The sequence below is a fragment of the Microtus ochrogaster genome, unplaced genomic scaffold (genome assembly GCF_000317375.1).
Source record: "Microtus ochrogaster isolate Prairie Vole_2 unplaced genomic scaffold, MicOch1.0 UNK3, whole genome shotgun sequence".
Classification (NCBI taxonomy): domain Eukaryota; kingdom Metazoa; phylum Chordata; class Mammalia; order Rodentia; family Cricetidae; genus Microtus; species Microtus ochrogaster.
The window spans coordinates 13,288,112-13,305,222 of record NW_004949101.1 but is presented as its reverse complement, the minus strand read 5'-3'; the positions used below and the strand labels follow the sequence as shown (position 1 = coordinate 13,305,222).

Genomic DNA, 17,111 nt, shown 5'->3' with positions numbered 1-17,111 from the left:
TCACACAGCCTGCAGAAAAGGGCTCTCAGCCAAGGCACTGTTGGTAAGAAAGCCCAGCACGGCTCTTTCCAGGGGTGAAGAAGATTCATGGTAGTCAGCACATCCTAAAGATAACATATCCAGAGCCAGTGAGATGGTTTAGTGGGCAAACCACTAGCCAGGAAAGCCTCATGTCCTGAGTTCCATCTCCAGAACCCACATAAAGGCAGAAGGAAAGAACCAACTCCATGAAGTCATCCTCTGACCTACGCACACACATACAACTTGGCATGGGTGCACACACATATCACACACACACAAACACACTGATGATGATGATGATGATGATGATGATGATGATGATGATGATGATGATGATGATATAATAATAATAAATTTAAGACAATATGTCCAAAACACACTACCAAGTAAGCATGAATCTCACATGACTTCTTAGAACTTTGTTTTCTTACTTTTACTGCCTCTTTTATCACCCTGAAGATATAACTTAAAGAACAGCCCTCTGCTGGGAGAAAGTTATTTGTTTCTTTGGTCTCACTGAGCAGCCCAGCCTGACCTGAAATTTGGTATGTGTTTCGGGCTGACCTTGAACAAGAGACCCACTTGTCACTACCTCCGAAGTGCTGGGTTTTCAGATATGTGGCACCATGCCCAGCTAAACTTTCATTTTAAAGGTTTATTCATTATTCTTACTTTATTCCATGACTATTTTCCTGCATATGTATGTATGTATGTATATCACAAGTGTGCCTGGTGCCCACAGAAGCCAGAAGAGGGTATCAGATCCCTGGAACTGAAGTTGCAGATAGTTGTGAGTTGCCATATGGTTGCTTAAGAATTGAACCCACAATGCCTTGGGCTCCTGGGAGCCACTCTAGGTTCAAGTCTCTTGCCAACCCTTAGGTGGCTCCCTTAACTAAGAATTGTGCTTCCGTGCTCCCCTATCCAACCTTCCTTTATCCCAATCATCCTGTTTCCCCAAGTTCCCCCCATCCTCCCTTTCTCACTTTTCTCTCCCCATCTCCCCTTACCCCCATCCCACCCCACCCCCAAGATCCCAATTTTCTCCCCCCCAGTTAGTTCCTTGGGCAGCTGAGGATAGGGAACCTGAAATGACCCTATCCTATAGCAATACTGACGAATATCTTGCATATCACCATAGAACCTTCATCTGGGGATGGATGGAGATAGAGACAGAGACCCACACTGGAGCACTGTACTGAGCCTCCAAGGTCCCAATGAGGAGCAGAAGGAGGGAGAAGATGAGCAAGGAAGTCAGGACCACGAGGGGTGCACCCACCCATTGAGACAGTGGAGCTGATCTATTGGGAGCTCACCAAGGCCAGCTGGACTGGGACTGAAAAAGAATGGGATAAAACCGGACTCTCTGAATATGGTGGACAATGAGGGCGGATGAGAAGCTAAGGACAATGGCACAAGGTTTTGATCCTACTTCATGTTCTGGCTTTGTGGGAGCCTAGCCAGTTTGGATGTTCACCTTCCTAGATATGGATGGAGGGGGGAGGACCTTGGACTTTCCACAGGGCAGGGGACCCTGACTGCTCTTTGGACTGGAGAGGGAGGGGGAGAGGAGTGGGGGGAGGGGGAGAAGGGTGGGAGGAGGGGGAGAAGGGTGGGAGGAGGGGGAGGGAAATGAAAGGCTGGGAGGAGGCTGAAACTTTTTTTTTCCTTTTCTCAATAAAAAAAAAAAAGAATTGAACCCACAAGAAAAACAACTGCTTTGAACCCCTGAGAAATATCTCTAGCTCCCCAGCTAAGCTTTTGATAGTTTAGGTTAAGTCAGAGTTTGTTGATATACTTTGTGTTCCTTTTTTTCTCTTTATTGGGCTGTAGCAGTCATACGTTATGCCATTGTTCTGAGGCAAAGTCAGACACTCATACATCCACAAAAGAGACAGAAGTGGGGTCACATATACATAGGCATTGAAAACAACGATATATATGGGCCAGAAGATATTGCTGATGTCTCAGAACAATAGGTGCTAGCCGGGCAGTGGTGGCGCACGCCTGTAATCCCAGCACTCGGGAGGCAGAGGCAGGCGGATCTCTGTGAGTTCGAGGCCAGCCTGGTCTACAAAGGGAGTTCCAGGACAGGCTCCAAAGCTACAGAGAAACCCTGTCTCGAAAAACCAAAAAAAAAAAAAAAAAAAACAATAGGTGATAACAGGTTGAGCATCCAAGGCCTGGCAACAACCCCAGCTTTCCCACCCATGAGGCACATTTCCATCTGCAAAGTAACTCCAAACCGTTGTCCTCCCTGCTTAAAGTATCAGTTTAAATTAAGGGCAAGTAGTTAAATTAAGACAAGGTCTGTGAATGTTTACCTCTGTGTACGTTGAGGCCGTGTGACTGGGGAGGGCTAGGAGCAATAGTTCTAGCACAATATGAAAAAAAAAGAGGTCTAAGGGCACTATTAAACTGTTTGTGATTTTTTTTGTCAGAGAAATTTTTTAACATCACTTTGAGTAAATATGTACCATAGGCAACAATATTTCTTGCTTTATCTATGCATTTTAATTGACAAGTGCTAATTGTGTATGATGGTGGTATGATGTGATGATATGAATTATAGGCTCATTGCAAAACATAGTCAATTATGCTAAATAAGATGCAACAAATACTTGATAAAAATATCAAGAGCCTGTTCTTCAAGGTTGAGTGTGTAGCATAGTAGAGCACTTGAATAGAGTGTCCAAGGCTTTGAGTTCAACCCATAGCACTAAAAAATAAACAAAAAAAAAAAAAAAAAAAAATGGTCAAAAATCCTATTCCTCAGCAATTTGAACTATATAACACATCCCTATTCAGTGTGGCTTCATGCAGCACAACAGATCCCCAGTAGTTATTCCTCTAGCCTACACTAGACTTTGGCCGACACCTTCCTTTCCCCATTCTCATCCCTGAGTCCTAGCTTCTCCTTTCCATTACATCACCTTACACTTTGATTGACAGTCTCTTTGCTACCCCCTCATCCCCTAACTCTAGCTTCCAGCTTCTATTAGTTTTCTCTCTAATTCCATAATATTCCATTATGCAGCCACACCCACCACATTTTCTTTATTTGTTCACCCATTAGTGGAAGCTTAGGTTCTTCCACTTGTGAATAATGCTAAAAATGAACGTGAGAATACAAATATAATTTTAGCATACCAATTTCAATCCCTGTGAATATTTACTCAAAAGTAGGATTTTTGGATCACATTGTAATTTTACTTTTTTCATCTTCATTCACTGACCTACAATGTCTCAGAATAGCAAAGAAAATAGTTAATAAGAGAAAGAACTATCAGTGGGCTTTAAGAAAACATGAGCAAAGCATATACCTGAAAAAAGGGTTGATATTCAAGGTGTATTAAAAAAAATTCAGTTCAATAGCAAGAATACAGCCCACAAATCAGGCTGTTTGATAATAACAGTGTTTACTTCTGCAGAATCCCCCCAAATGAAGTGTCTTATTAGAGTTAAATCATGTACATTAGGGTAGGGCTACACAGAAGTAAGTAATGTGGCTCTGTCCCAGGAAGGCACCGTCCAGCAAAGGCTAAACTACATTTTTACCCTATGGTATCTGTAATTGACTACATAAGAACTGAGCGATGCCTGGGGCTGACACAAAGCCTAAAGTCCAGTATACAGTGACTTACATAAGCTGGCATAAGCTAATACTCAACAAAACAGCATGCCTGGCCAGACCTACATTGTGGCTGGGCAGTGCCATTGTATCCCTGCAATGGAAGTAGGCTTCTTTATTTCAAACCTTATTGAAAATGTTTCATTCTAATCTATGTAATGCAGATATAGAAAAATGAAAATTGGACCCTTTTGTGTTGTGTATATTATAAAAATTTGGATCCCAAGCCCACTCATGCCAGGTCTTGATGGAAAGGGTCTGTGGATGCATCTCTCTCCTGTACTAGAGTTGTTATGGCATTTCATATGTTCACCCTGACATCAGCAGCCTCTCGGCCGTCCTGGAGGATCTTCAGAAGGAAATGGTTTCCATGCTGCCTCCAACAGATCCACAACAGAGGACTTAACCCATTCCTTTGGAAACTGTACAGAGCTTTCATGCCAGGATTTGTCTATCCTCCTAAGGCTTGATGTCTAATAGAAGCTATATAGATGTTGATGGACTTCAGATTCTGACTAGTTGACCTGGAGTGAGAGCTGAGATGCATATTTCCTCAAAGCTGCTGAGTGTTTTTAAGGCTGGTGACTACCAACCATTCTTTTGAGAGCAATGTAGTGGATATTTTCCTTCTGGTGTGCTCATCCAAGCTCATGGGATGAATTTGGAAAGCACTCCCAGAAAATGAGAGGAAAACTGACCAGGGGTGAGAGTGGGCATTTGTTCTCTTATGACTTGCCAGTTGCTGACATCACCCTGGTGACACTTCTGCTCTCTGTTGGTGCCTACTTGGGAAGGGCACAGGTCATATGCTCTATTTTTTCCCAGATTCACCTCTGACTGGCTTTACATTGAGGAGTGAACTGCATTGCAGTAACTATCCCAGTGCATTTAGCCAATGCCAGATGTGCTCCACACGCTGGCTCATGCATAGTTTTCTCAGCTTCCTAGATTTCAGATTAGAAGGATAAATTAGTGACTGAATCCAAATTTGAACATCCAAAGATGGAAAAGGAGAAAGAGTAGTTACCCAAGGCCGGGAAATTGCAACTTAGCAATTATAAAATAGCTTCCAAATGTCAGTGTCAAGTCCAGGAGTCTTATGAACAGGATGTTAAGTGAGCAGATAGAACAAAAACTCATCGTGCAGTGTGGAACATGGAAGAAACTAAGAGAGAACTGAAGATGTCCATCCACAGCCACACCGGAGAAGTCGGGACTATTCTTTGAAACATGAACTTCTGATAGATCATCACGTACTCTGAGTGGACCACAACAACTGAGCAGTCTGAAATACTTAGATTTCAAATGAATTATTTGAACATTATCTCTCTCCTATGCAAAAAGATACTTGAGCTTCCTAAGTTGTGTTTTTAAAAGAAAAAGGAGAGAAGGAAAGCAAAATGTTGAATTTGTTCAAAAGTCTCAACTTTTAAGATGCATTTGATTAAAACGCTCCGACAAATCTTAGTCACCAAAACATCTGTGCTCAAAACAATTTTGTTGGAAAAAGGAATTCTGTCATCTGCACAGGAAGTCCTTGTGTAATGGGGAAAATATGCGGTGACAGACAACCAAGCCACTGTGTGCTCGTTCTAAACTCAAGGTCTGACATGCTGAAGTACTTGCACAAATGTACACCTCAACGTCCATTGCGTGTGTCTGCCTTTCATCACACAGGGACTAACAGCACGACCAACGCTGTTGCAAGAGTGTCTGAAAGTATTATTAGGCTTCTCTAGAAAAGAAAAAGTTCTGGGGAATTTAGCTAAGGGAAGTGTCAAACAAACAGTCAAACAAACCTTAACTTACCAGTTAAGGACTTTAACCAATTTAAGTACCTTCAAGAAAAGGAAGGTAACCAGCCTTAATTTTACAAATTTTTTAACATTTTTTAAATTTGTGTTTTGAAAGAATCTTTTCTCATTGTACATACCAATCCCATTTCCCTCTCCTCCTGCTCCCCCACCTTCCACCCCCCAACCTCCCATTCACTCCTCAGAGAGGGTAAGGACCAAAGCCCTCCCCTTTCATCTAGACTGAGAAAGGTATCCTTCCAACGAGAATGAGCTCCTAAAAGCCAGTTCAAGTACTGTCAAGCACTGGGGATAAATACTGATCCCACTGCCAGTGGCCCCTTAGTCTGCCCCCATCACACAACTGTCACCCACATTCAGAGGGCCTAGTTTGGTCCTATGCAGGTTTTCTCACTGTACGTCTGGAGTCAGTGAGGTCCTACTAGCTCATGTCAACTGTTCCTGTGGGTTTCCCCATGACAGTCTTGGCCCCTTTGCTCATAGTGTCCCTCCTCCCTATAACTCTTTTAACACAAGTTGTTCTCTGAATTGCAGCAGAATCTCTTCAAGGATCACACTAGCCTGCCAATGCACTTTGAGATTTCTTTGTCACCGTACAGAGGAGCTTGTAAAGAGCCATCAGTCCTAGTGACACCTTAGAGCTCCCTGACTTGCTTCGGCCCATCTCTAGGGCACGACACTGAGACACAGGAAAACATCACCTCACTTGTTGGTTGTTTTCCCGGGCTCTGACTGAGTGGTCCAGTCCTGGTGTAGTTACTAGATAACTAGAAAAAAATGGCCCTGCAGTCAGACACTTCCTAATGATGAATGACTTTGATGAGCATCCAGGTTGTACCTGGCAACTTCAATCAACTCCCACAGCTTAACCCCCTCAGTGTCAGGACACACTGCACCCCAACTGCTCACTGTCATAACCCAATGTCCACTAAAAAGTCACAAAACCAATCGCATGCTCTCCACAAAGCTATTAATTAACCTAATTTCAGTGCACAACCCTTGATATCATACCACTTGACATTGTTCTTTAATACAGCTAGGTTCTAATTTTTAATAGCCATTTTTGATGGACAAATTTTATTTCCTATAAGTGATTTTAATCCTGAATTTAATTTTCAGAAAAAAAAATGAAATTTTAAGATATGGAATTGGTTATTTTGTTACAGATTCTCCTTAACTTACAACAGTTCAACTTAAGTATTTTTAGTTTATGGTTGGAATAAAATAATCTGCCTTCAGTAGGAACCATACCTTAAATTTTAAACCTTATCATTTTCCCAGCCCAGCAATAGCCCCAATGGTGCTCTCTTGCTTGCCATGTTGGGAAGTATCTGTGCACTATGACTTCCAGTCACCCAGAGGAGCACAGGGCAAACAGCCAGTGTGAACCGGGCTGCTAAGCCATGGGGCTCAGCGAATTCAGGGTATTTGATGTTAAGGGTATTTATCTATTGTTAAGAATAGGTTTAGAATAGGTTTATCAGGGCACAATCCATTGTGAAGTTGGGATCATCTGCATGCAATGGTGTTCACATACTGTTTGTGTTTGCATGTGAGTAATGTGTGTTATGTGTGTACATGTGTATGTAATATGTCTCATTCACTACTTTTGAGTGTTGAAAATGCAAATTCAAACCATAAAAATCAAGCTAAAATTACTTGAAAAAAAAGCATGGAGTAGTTATTTTTTATTTTTAATTTTCTTTTATTGGCATGCTCACTTATTACCAAACTAAGATACTCCCTTCCAAAGGATTAGCTAACATAATTTGGACAGTGTAAAGTGATCTTCTCTCTTCTGGTCCTCATTTTGTTTCTTCTTAGTAAAACAGCTTACACGCTTATGCCCTTGCCCATGTGTCCCCTTCTCCTCCGCTGGCAAATGACAATGGCAACAATCCTGCAAGACCATTTTGTGGACTGATGGCAGGGAGATAAAAATCCAAATATTACACCTAATATAGCAAACACCCTCCACTTCAAGAAAGATCAAAAATGTGTTTTTAGAATAAGCCTACTGCTTTGCCTGGATTGGGTAGAACTGAGAACAATGAGCTTCTTTTCTTGGTAGGAATGCTGAAATGTATATCTCCCTGGTCACCTAGAATAACACATAAATACATAAATCAATAAAACTTTCAAAACTACATCGTTTGAGTTGGAAGCAAAGGAAATGACAGTGTTTTCCTGTTGAGTGCTCCTTCAGTCAGTGTTAAGGCTGATTACTTAATCTCAGAAAATCCAGAAAATTCACCAACTAGAATGCTCCCCTCCACCGTGATCAGTTCTCTGGAGTGTGTGGCTCTTTGTGCTACTCTCTTACACCTGCGCCTTCATAGGTGGCCAATCACAGCTGAATCCCCAAACTTCACTTGGGAATGTTTTAGGCTCAAAAAGAAAGTGTTCAGATTTAATGGTTTTATGGCCCATCAAATCCTGTGTGGTAGCCTCTAATTGCATCCAGCGGCAGGGATTTCTTTTAAAACTTTTTTACTTTGACAGTGTAATAAGAATTTGCTAATATGCTGAGCATTCCTGGAACGCATTAGACAGGGGTGATTTTCTCCATACATGAGGACCCAGCACTCCCTCATGTGGCCTTTGTCCACATAACAAGCTAGAACTATCAGAACAAATGAATTTTTTCCCTTTATTATTCCTCAGTTTAAAGCCAATAAATAAATAGGCTCAGGCAGCTCCATGGAAGATGGGGTAAAGTTTTAGGCTATCACTGTGCATATAATGAGACAGCTTCCATGGTAGTAACCATAACACAACAGCAAGCCTTTGGGAACTTAGACTTGGGACTGAAGCGATGGCTCAGCTATTTACAGCTGGGCTCACAACAATAAAAGACTAGAGAAATCAGAGTGATCTATCTATCTTGCAAGACAGAAACCAAATCTGACTGTGGCATCTATGTTATCAACTAGTAAGATTTATGACCACGGTTCGCTAATGCCTTCAACATGTGAAATATAGAAGTGATCTATTTTTTTCCCTGAAGAATAAGAAGGACAAAACCTTAAAAATGGAAGTGGGGGCAAAAAATCTCTTATTTATAGACATTTACAGCTCACTAAATAGTAGAACAATTTTCAGTTGTTAAGGTGTTAATGAAATAATGTTTTGCAGTAAATCTTTCAGTCATCGCAGATGGCCTGGCTGTGGCGGCTAAAAAAAGTTGGGCGGTACATGCCTGGAATCCTAGCACTCCAGAGGCAGAGGCAGTCAGATCTCCACGAGTTCAAGGCCAGCCTCTTACAGAGCAAGTTCCAAGATAGCGAAAGCTACACAGAGGAACCTTGTCTAGGAAAACAAAACAAACTATCAAAACAAAAAGAATCCCAGCTACACCCCTCCACTTCATAACAGTTTTAGAAACTGTAGTTTCTGTTGATGTATAATTCAAGATTCCTTACTCATGCACCCAAGCTTTCCTAATGGCTTTCATTTTCTTTGGTTTAGTTCTTCTTCTCAAAATCAAAAGGATAAAATGTGCTACAATTTTAAGAAATATTCCTAGACTATCACTTTGGGCTTGCGTTAGGTCTCTTGCTGCAATTAATAATATTTAGAAAATATCAGTGGTTGACCAGGATACTATAGCCAGCATTGACTAATTGAATAATAACATTGAGCAAAATATTTGATGCCACCAAACCTGTTTCCAGATTAACAGGGTTAAAGATCAGTCCTTAGGGATCTGGATCAATGTATTTTATGATAACGTTAAAGACTAGATGAGATAATAGATTTAAAAATTTGAGACACATTAATTGCTCAATAAGTGTTGGTTATCTTTTCATGAGACACTGAAGTACCACTTTGTAAATCTCATAAATATTTACCAAATATTTATCTGTGTCTTCAGCAAGATTCAAAGAGAAATGTGCCTCCACTTCCTGTCCTGTATCTCAGGAGAGCAGTGTAAGAAAAGAAAGAAAATACACACGAGAGCTTACTCCCTACCCAAGCTCTTCAACCGCTTGCCAGAAAAACACACTAGAGAAGATGGAATCCCAAGAAAATGTAGAAGGGTGGCTCTATACTTTGAACTATATATCTTTGGTAGTAATGTGTAAAGATTATTTATTCTTCTTGGGAATTTTCTGGATTTTTGTGTTCTGGTTGCATTGGTTTTGTTTCTTGGGTCTGATAGTCATAGTTGTTATTATTTTTTTCAGTGATGTAGCCCCAGCTGATACTGACCATCTATCCCAGTTGGCTATCAACTCACTGCAAACCCTCCTCCTTGGACCTCCTGAGTACGAGTACCACCATGCTGAAATGGCTTTGTTTTACAGTTTTCTCAATGACATATTTTCCTTCATGTTTTGTTTAGCAGTAGAAATCTTTCCTTAAAGAACTTTCATTTTGAATACTGAACTCACAACCTAGCAGGCATGCTCGATGATGGCAATGTTGCCAAGGTCCTTCAGAACAGCCCCAGGCCCTTGGCATATAGCATACAAACCACTCTCCTTCCTTAAGCAGCTCGCTTTATCAGTGAGCAACCAGTAATCCTAGAGAGTGAAAATGACCTGCCACAAGAAGCAAAACCAGTTAGTGGTGAATTTCCACATAAATCAGATGTCGCTGCTGAACAACCCAGGGACAGTTGTAACCCACAAAAGTATTTGCTTTGGCCCACTGCACTGTTGCACTAAATAGTGTTTTAGAAAGTTTTGATTTATTTGCCAACGTATAAAAACAAGGAATTGTACATTTTTTTAAAATGAGATTTCTTGCTTCTTTTAAGATATTTGAAGATCTGGCCCTCTCTCCTGGCTCCCTGAGGAACAGTCAGCTAAAGCAAGGACGTGGCTGCCCCCTTTGGGATACAACAGGCAATCACACTGCCCTCACCACTGAGCACAGACTGTGGCTTAGTTAGTTTGGACATTAAGCATTAAAGGTAATTTTCGAGGTCCCTTCATAAAGTGTAAGACAAAGGTATTTAGTGCAAAAAAAAAAAGGTAGTTTTCATAGTTTTCATTATGATAAGATAAAACTAGAGTGTGCCTTCCTGAAAGGCAGAGGAAGTGTGCAAGAGGAAAATTTGGGGACTCTGGGACCCTGATGAGACAGTTAACTGAGTGGCACTGGCCAGCACTGTAAATTTTTCCAGCTTTTAGTTCTTGACGCCACACTACAACCCTTGGAAAAGCTCTCACTTACATCAATCACCTGGCTGTTTACTAACAGGGAAAGGGAAACCCTGTACGCATTGTCATTGCGTTTCAAAGTTAAAATTAAAGTGTATAGCTCATTCTACAGCCATCGAGCAGTGGGAAGACACGGGATCTTATCCATGGGTCTAGCTCATGTCAGCTTGTGCCCACAGCAATGACAAGACAAGGCAAAAAAGGCCTTTGAGTCAGATTCTATGAAGAAATCTGGAAATACACAGGGAAAGCGAGGCTATAGTGCCATGGAAGTATCCAGAACTATCAAGAGGATGTCCTCATTTCAGAGGTCAGACCATTCCCTACAGACATGGACAACCCTTTTTTATTGTCATTGGCCAGACTGATGGGGACACTTTGTCCTCAGATTACAAATTAACCTCTGTCCTTTGAACTTGGCCCCAACTTCCTTTCTTTGCGAATAGGCGATGACCCTGGAAATATGAAATTTAAGGGCCAGATAATTAGGAAGATGACAAAAATCTTCCATAACTTAAAAAGATTTCACAAATTTCTCAAGGTTGATATTGTGATTCCCTAGATTTTAGAGAATAATCTAATAAACATGAATATTGCTCCATTCTTGCTTAAACTTTCCCGTGGCTCTTGGTTTACATTCCTCCAGAAGCAGCTGAGAGAAGTCCCAAAGTGAGTTCATGGAAGGAGGGAATGAGAGACTGGGGAAGATAGATAAAGAAGAGCATGTTAATGAGCAGCCACTTCTATGGATTCCTGTGACTCAGTCTCAGTGAATGACAGCATGAGAAAATGCTGAGTTCTGAATCACTGAGAGCCAGTTTCTGTTCATCAGTGGCCGTGCTCATAGGCTGAGGGAGCCAACCCACCCCCACAGTGGACTTCTGTACGCAAACACAAAATACCAAGTTTAAGGTTATGAAAGAAAGAAATAAGGAATCCAGATAACTGAGTCACCTACAGCATCAGCTCGTGGGCCTCTCCTTCTCCTGCCAAAGAAACTCATTATCCCATAGCCACATGCACAAACCAAGGCCCAATTCACAGGCCACGCCCACACGCACAAACCAAGCAACAGCCTTTGCTCTGAGTTGATGACCATTGACTTACAGGATTAATTCTAATATTACCTAGAACAAAGCGTCATAGATGCCCATGAGAACACAGATGGAAGCCTGAAGAATACAGAAGTCCTTGTAGGAGCTCCCAGGCATGCAGCTGCATTATAACCTGATGGGACCTTCATCGAAGATCTTGGATTCCTCAAGTGAGTGTGTTAATCTTTTTCTCCTGTCTTTTCCACTTCATTGTGTATTGTGTGATTCCCTGTCCCAGAGCCCTGCTTTGCACATGCCTGGAGCTGTCAATCAAAGGTTTCTGATGCTCTAAGTCCTTTAGAACATCTTCAAAGAAGCGCACGGTAGTGAGGAGTCACTGTTCAAGAGACAAACTGCTGGGATCTGGACAGTTCCTGCCACTGATGAATAATGTGGCCTTGGGCAAGTGACTCATTTTCTATGTGCCTCAGTTTCTCATATGTACAATAGGCTTAATAATAGAACTGTTTCCCTGGGCTTTTTGAGGAGACAGTAATTTGACAGCTGTGGTATACTCAGACAAGTGTCTGAAAGGTAGTAATTCCTTGTTAAATATTTCTAAAAGGGCACGAGTCTAATGGGCACTCGGTATCAGTTCATGGTGAGTGTCAGGGGACATAACAGTCCAACAACTAGTCCTACTTGGGCTATAACCTTGCAGTTTTATTTTATTCCAGCCCTTCCTTACCAGAATGATGGGTTTCAGAACCCCAGGGAGCAAGTGAAGAGGACCAGCCAGTCATTACAAGCTATGGAAGCAGTTCTATTAAACTCTAGCTAGTTGTCCATCAAATGCAACAGTAATCCCAATAAAGGGACATATGTACAGCAGCTGCCTGGCCCCACAGTGACTCACTAGGAGAGCTCTGCCCACTTGTCTACTGACTTCCTCTGTCTCTGTCCTCTCGGTCATCTTCTGGTTTTATCGCCTCTTTTAAATCTATTTTTATTGTTTCCTTCTTAAATAATAATCCAAAGAATAGTTTACAAGGACGGACCAAAAGTCATAGAATATAAAGTAAACCCCCACTCAGCCACTTTAAACAGCAATAGTAAGGTATAACAGGCATCGTCATTTCAAACACAGTCTACTTAACGTTAGTTCTGGCTACTAACAAAAGCATGAAATGCATGCCTTATTATCATCTGTAATGGCTTCTTAAAGTTGTTAAAGTGTAGCAACTAGCATATCTATAATCCCAGCACTCAGGAGGCTGAGGCGGTAGGACCAGGTCAAGTTTCACAATGAATTCTTATCAATAAAGAAGAAGAAAGAAGGAGAAGGAGGAGGAGGAGGGGGAGAAAAAGAGAAAAGAAGACTGTATCATTTTCAAAGTTTAGGGGTTTGTTTTGTTTTTTTTTTGTTTTGCCATGCAGGATTTTCTCCAACACCCTGCCAAATCAAAACTGAAATCAGGAAAATCCTCATACAAGTCTTTTGTCTCAAAAAAAAATTGCAGCATCCTATGGACTTCACATCTTAAATATTTGATACAAAGTGCTAGATTATTTTTAAGGTCACTTTGTTTCATGGCTTCCCATCCATATTAGAAACTGCACATTTCTCCAGGATCCCAGTAGACATCTTAAAATCATAGCCTTACATCGAGAAAATAAAATATAGGCTAATGACTTGCACTCCTTCGCATGTTACTGAATGGACTCTTTACACTCGCCGACTATTTCGTCTCCATTTACTTCATGTTATTTTCTTACTTTTGCCGTGGTATCATTTTCTTCCGCAATGACAATCTGCATCAAATGGACATGAGCCCTTTGCAGTTTCTTACTTTCTCATCTATGTTCCAGTTCCTCAAAAAATCTTCACAGGATCCACGGAATATTTCCTTTTCATATTTATGGAAATTTTGGTACACTCAAGTTTTAATCTAGTATGCCCATCTCTTCACTTCTTTTTTATTCTATTGCTTGAAGCTTCTTATCCCACCTCTGAATAGACCTGCACTACTACAGTCTTTGGGTCCAGTCTGCATCTCCCCTACCCAATCCCATGCCCGGGGCTATGTGTTTCTGGTTTACCATAAACTCCTAGTAACACTCTGAAGCTACTCATCTGCTTGTGGCTCTAGCCTTAAGGATGCTTCCAGCTTCTGGCCTATGCTTCCCTAGTACTATCTTTTTGTGTCAAAGCAAAATTTTAATGTTCTCAGCAGAATTCTGGGGGGGGGGGGTCATTTTAAGGAAGAGGTAGATCCAAGGATTCTTACTTCTCAGAATTGAAACTTTACACTGGCTTTGGGTTCGCACATTTTTGGCCTTTGTCTCTTGCCCTGCTTGGCATCAAGAGATGTCAACAGCAATTCTTCACCGATGCTTCTGAGTTTCCAGAGCAGAATGTGAGATCTATGTGCAGCCTTTCACGTGTTCAGTGTTGCTAGGGAATGAGGGAGTTCATATATTGGCAGTGGTGAGAGACTTTGCAGACTGTTTGTGCCTTCCCGTGGCAGTGGGATATGCTCTACTGGGAATAGAACCCACCCATAAAATAAAATCAAGTCCCAATACCATGGAAGAAAACAGAACCAACCACTTTGATGTATTTGTTCTATGCAAATCCTTTCGGTTTGGAATAGCCCCACCTTGGGCAAGCTCCTTCTTAGATCTCCATTTTTGGAGAGCTTGGTATTACTGCTCATAAAACAACTATCATTTTCTCAGTACTACTGTTGAGAGCAGTGAGACCCAAGATCCTGAATTTCTTGTAATTCCCTGATCTGAGTGCCTACAGCTGCTCTGAGCAAGAGACCTTCAGGAGTTCCTGATGGCAGGAGAGTGGTTTCTGGTGGGTTTGGCTGGGGCATGGCTATCTCTATATAATCTGCCCCTGAACACAATAAAGGGGGCATTCTTGGGGAATTCAAGGATGACCTGTGTCGCTGTCTCTATATCTGTGTGTGTCTGTGTCTATGTATGTCTATGTCTTGTCTGAAGCTCTGTAACTGGGTGCCAGCACACAGAGCGCAGATACGGGGGAGCGGTGCAGAGCGACATACTACTCTGTGTCAGACATTTAAATGTATAATGTTTGTGACACTCACGGCAACCCAGTGCCACAACAACTAGTTTGATCTCTGTTTTGCACTGATAAAAAACCGAGAATAGAGATAGCCACAAACTAGAAAGCTGATGGTAAACCAAGGGTGTTTTTGTTGTTGTTGTTGTTGTTGTTTGGTTATTTTATTTTATTTTATTTTATTTTATTTTATAAAAGCATCCTCAGAAGGGTGTCAGAGGAGGGACCCGCTTCTGGTCTCTTTCTGTCTGTGTGCTGAGGCCTCTTTTCCTACCTCTGACAGTGGCCAGCTCCCCATCCACATGAGCCATGCACTGCATGGCAGTCGCCCCAACACATATTGGCATGCTGACCCTCTGTCCTAAAACAGAAGTCGACAGGTCGATATCAGCAACATTCCGGAGCATCCGTGGATACAGCTTCCACCTAGAATTTAAATAATATTAACATTAACACACACACACACACACATATAATCTAGACTTTCAAAAGTGTAACCAAAACTTTAACATATTTTTAAGTAAGAAAACTATATTTTTATTAAGCCAAATCCTTTTTATAAAGCTAAAGAAAATAGTTTTAATGTTTGCTATCATAGAAAGCAAACAAGATACAATCACATGGGATGTGCAGGCATTATGTGTGCAGCATGTTTTATCATGTGTGTGTGAATGCTGTAATTTTAAAATATAAAAATGAAAATGGCAGTGGATTCCCATGTCATTTTTACTAAAGTCTGACTGACACAGCAGGACTCTTGTATTTTAGCACACAGCTCTAAGAGCAATGTAAAACCACACCGTCATGTAACAGCCAAGATAACCACGTCTACGCCAGTCAGTCATCCTTCAAATTCCCTTATTTCCTTTTGTAGTGAAACTTCCTCCCCACCTTAGCCCCCTGACAACATTGATGTGTATTTCCATCCTCATCCTTCTGCTTTTAAAGAAGACCATATGCATGGATTCACATAGCAGGCAAGCTTTTGAGTCTAGCATGATGTGTTTACTATCTGTCTGTGCTGCCCTGTGTTGTCACCAGTTTGTACCATGGGTAAGATGAATCCTATTTCACCTCATGGAGGGTACCATTCCTAGGGGACATTTAGAATATTTCCACTTTGTATTGTTGCTAAGCAAAGCCACTATGAACATCCACTTACAGGCTTTTGGGTGAGTGTAATTTTAATTTTACTTTCCCCAGACCATTTTGAAGATGATACCCAAAGTCCTAGAGGCTACAGCGGAATTGAGAAGGTATAAATGCTCCTTCTGTAAGAGAGAATAGCTCAAAACAACTACTTTTAAAATTAAGACTATTTTCTTCAAAGTTCTTGAACTAAATGCTGTATTCCCTGAAGAATGACTGTAAAACAGGAGTTGACTCTTTTCATGATTTATTTTATTAGTTAAGTCCTTTCCTTTGAATAGTTAATAGAAACTAAGGTTTTTAAATTTGGGGGATTATTTTTCCCGTGATCCTTCTCTGTTAAAACAGAAGTTACCATTAAGCCAGCAATTTTAAAAAATATCCATAAATCTTACCAGAGAATCAATTATCTCTCCTATCAGCAGAATGTGTATCTCCTACTTGTTTGTGTTGGTTATTCTCCTCCCAAGGCAAACTAAGACAGATCATGATTATAGCAAATGTCTTATTTATACACATGTAGAGGTCTAACCAACAGTCCCAGTTAATTTTCTGGCCTGAACTCTACTTGTAATGAGATTGACGTTGCTCTTGCAAACAGAGTGAGGTGTGACTTCATCTAGGAGAAATGAGGGGAAAGCCCTTCATTGGAGGAAGAGGGTTTTCTCTAGCAGTGGCGGCGGTGGCAGCAGTTCTCTGCCTTGAAGACTTCCTCGAGATCGTTAACCTAACCTTCCTCACACAGCAGAACTAAAGACACACCATCCATGAACAGCATAACAAAGCAAGTTTAGTGTGTGGTTCCTGTGCTGTTTCTTTGGACGTAATTGTCATTATTTTCCGTCACACCACAAGCCCTGTTCCTGGCAATCTTTTTCTCTCCACGGACACTTCCAGCATGATGCTTTAATCTCCATTTTGAAGGGGGAGAGGAAGAAACTATGAAAGAGTTCTTAATTACCAATCATCTCTAAGTGTGTTTTTAGTATGAAAGAGATTTTTAATAGTGAAAAGCATTGATATTAATATTAATATTTGCTCATGAATACACAGAAAACTGTGGGGCATCGGCTCTGTGTGTGAGTGTGTGTGTGTGTGTGTGCACCTGCGCGCGTACATGTGGAAAAGGTGTCCTTTTTTTTCTTTCTTTTTTTATTTATTTATTTTTATTTATTTATTAAAGATTTCTGCCTCCTCCCC

General features: G+C 41.2%; 1 protein-coding gene across 2 annotated transcripts in view; it reads right to left on the bottom strand.

Annotated features, from left to right (window-relative positions):
* Hao1 (hydroxyacid oxidase 1) overlaps window positions 1–17,111 on the bottom strand; it is a 54,571-nt gene that overhangs the window by 33,158 nt on the left and 4,302 nt on the right. For both annotated transcript variants that reach the window (XM_026788443.1, XM_005365551.1), the window contains exon 2: window positions 15,037–15,188. In XM_026788443.1, coding sequence (XP_026644244.1) covers window positions 15,037–15,188 — 152 coding nt within the window. The remainder of the gene's footprint in view (window positions 1–15,036; window positions 15,189–17,111) is intronic.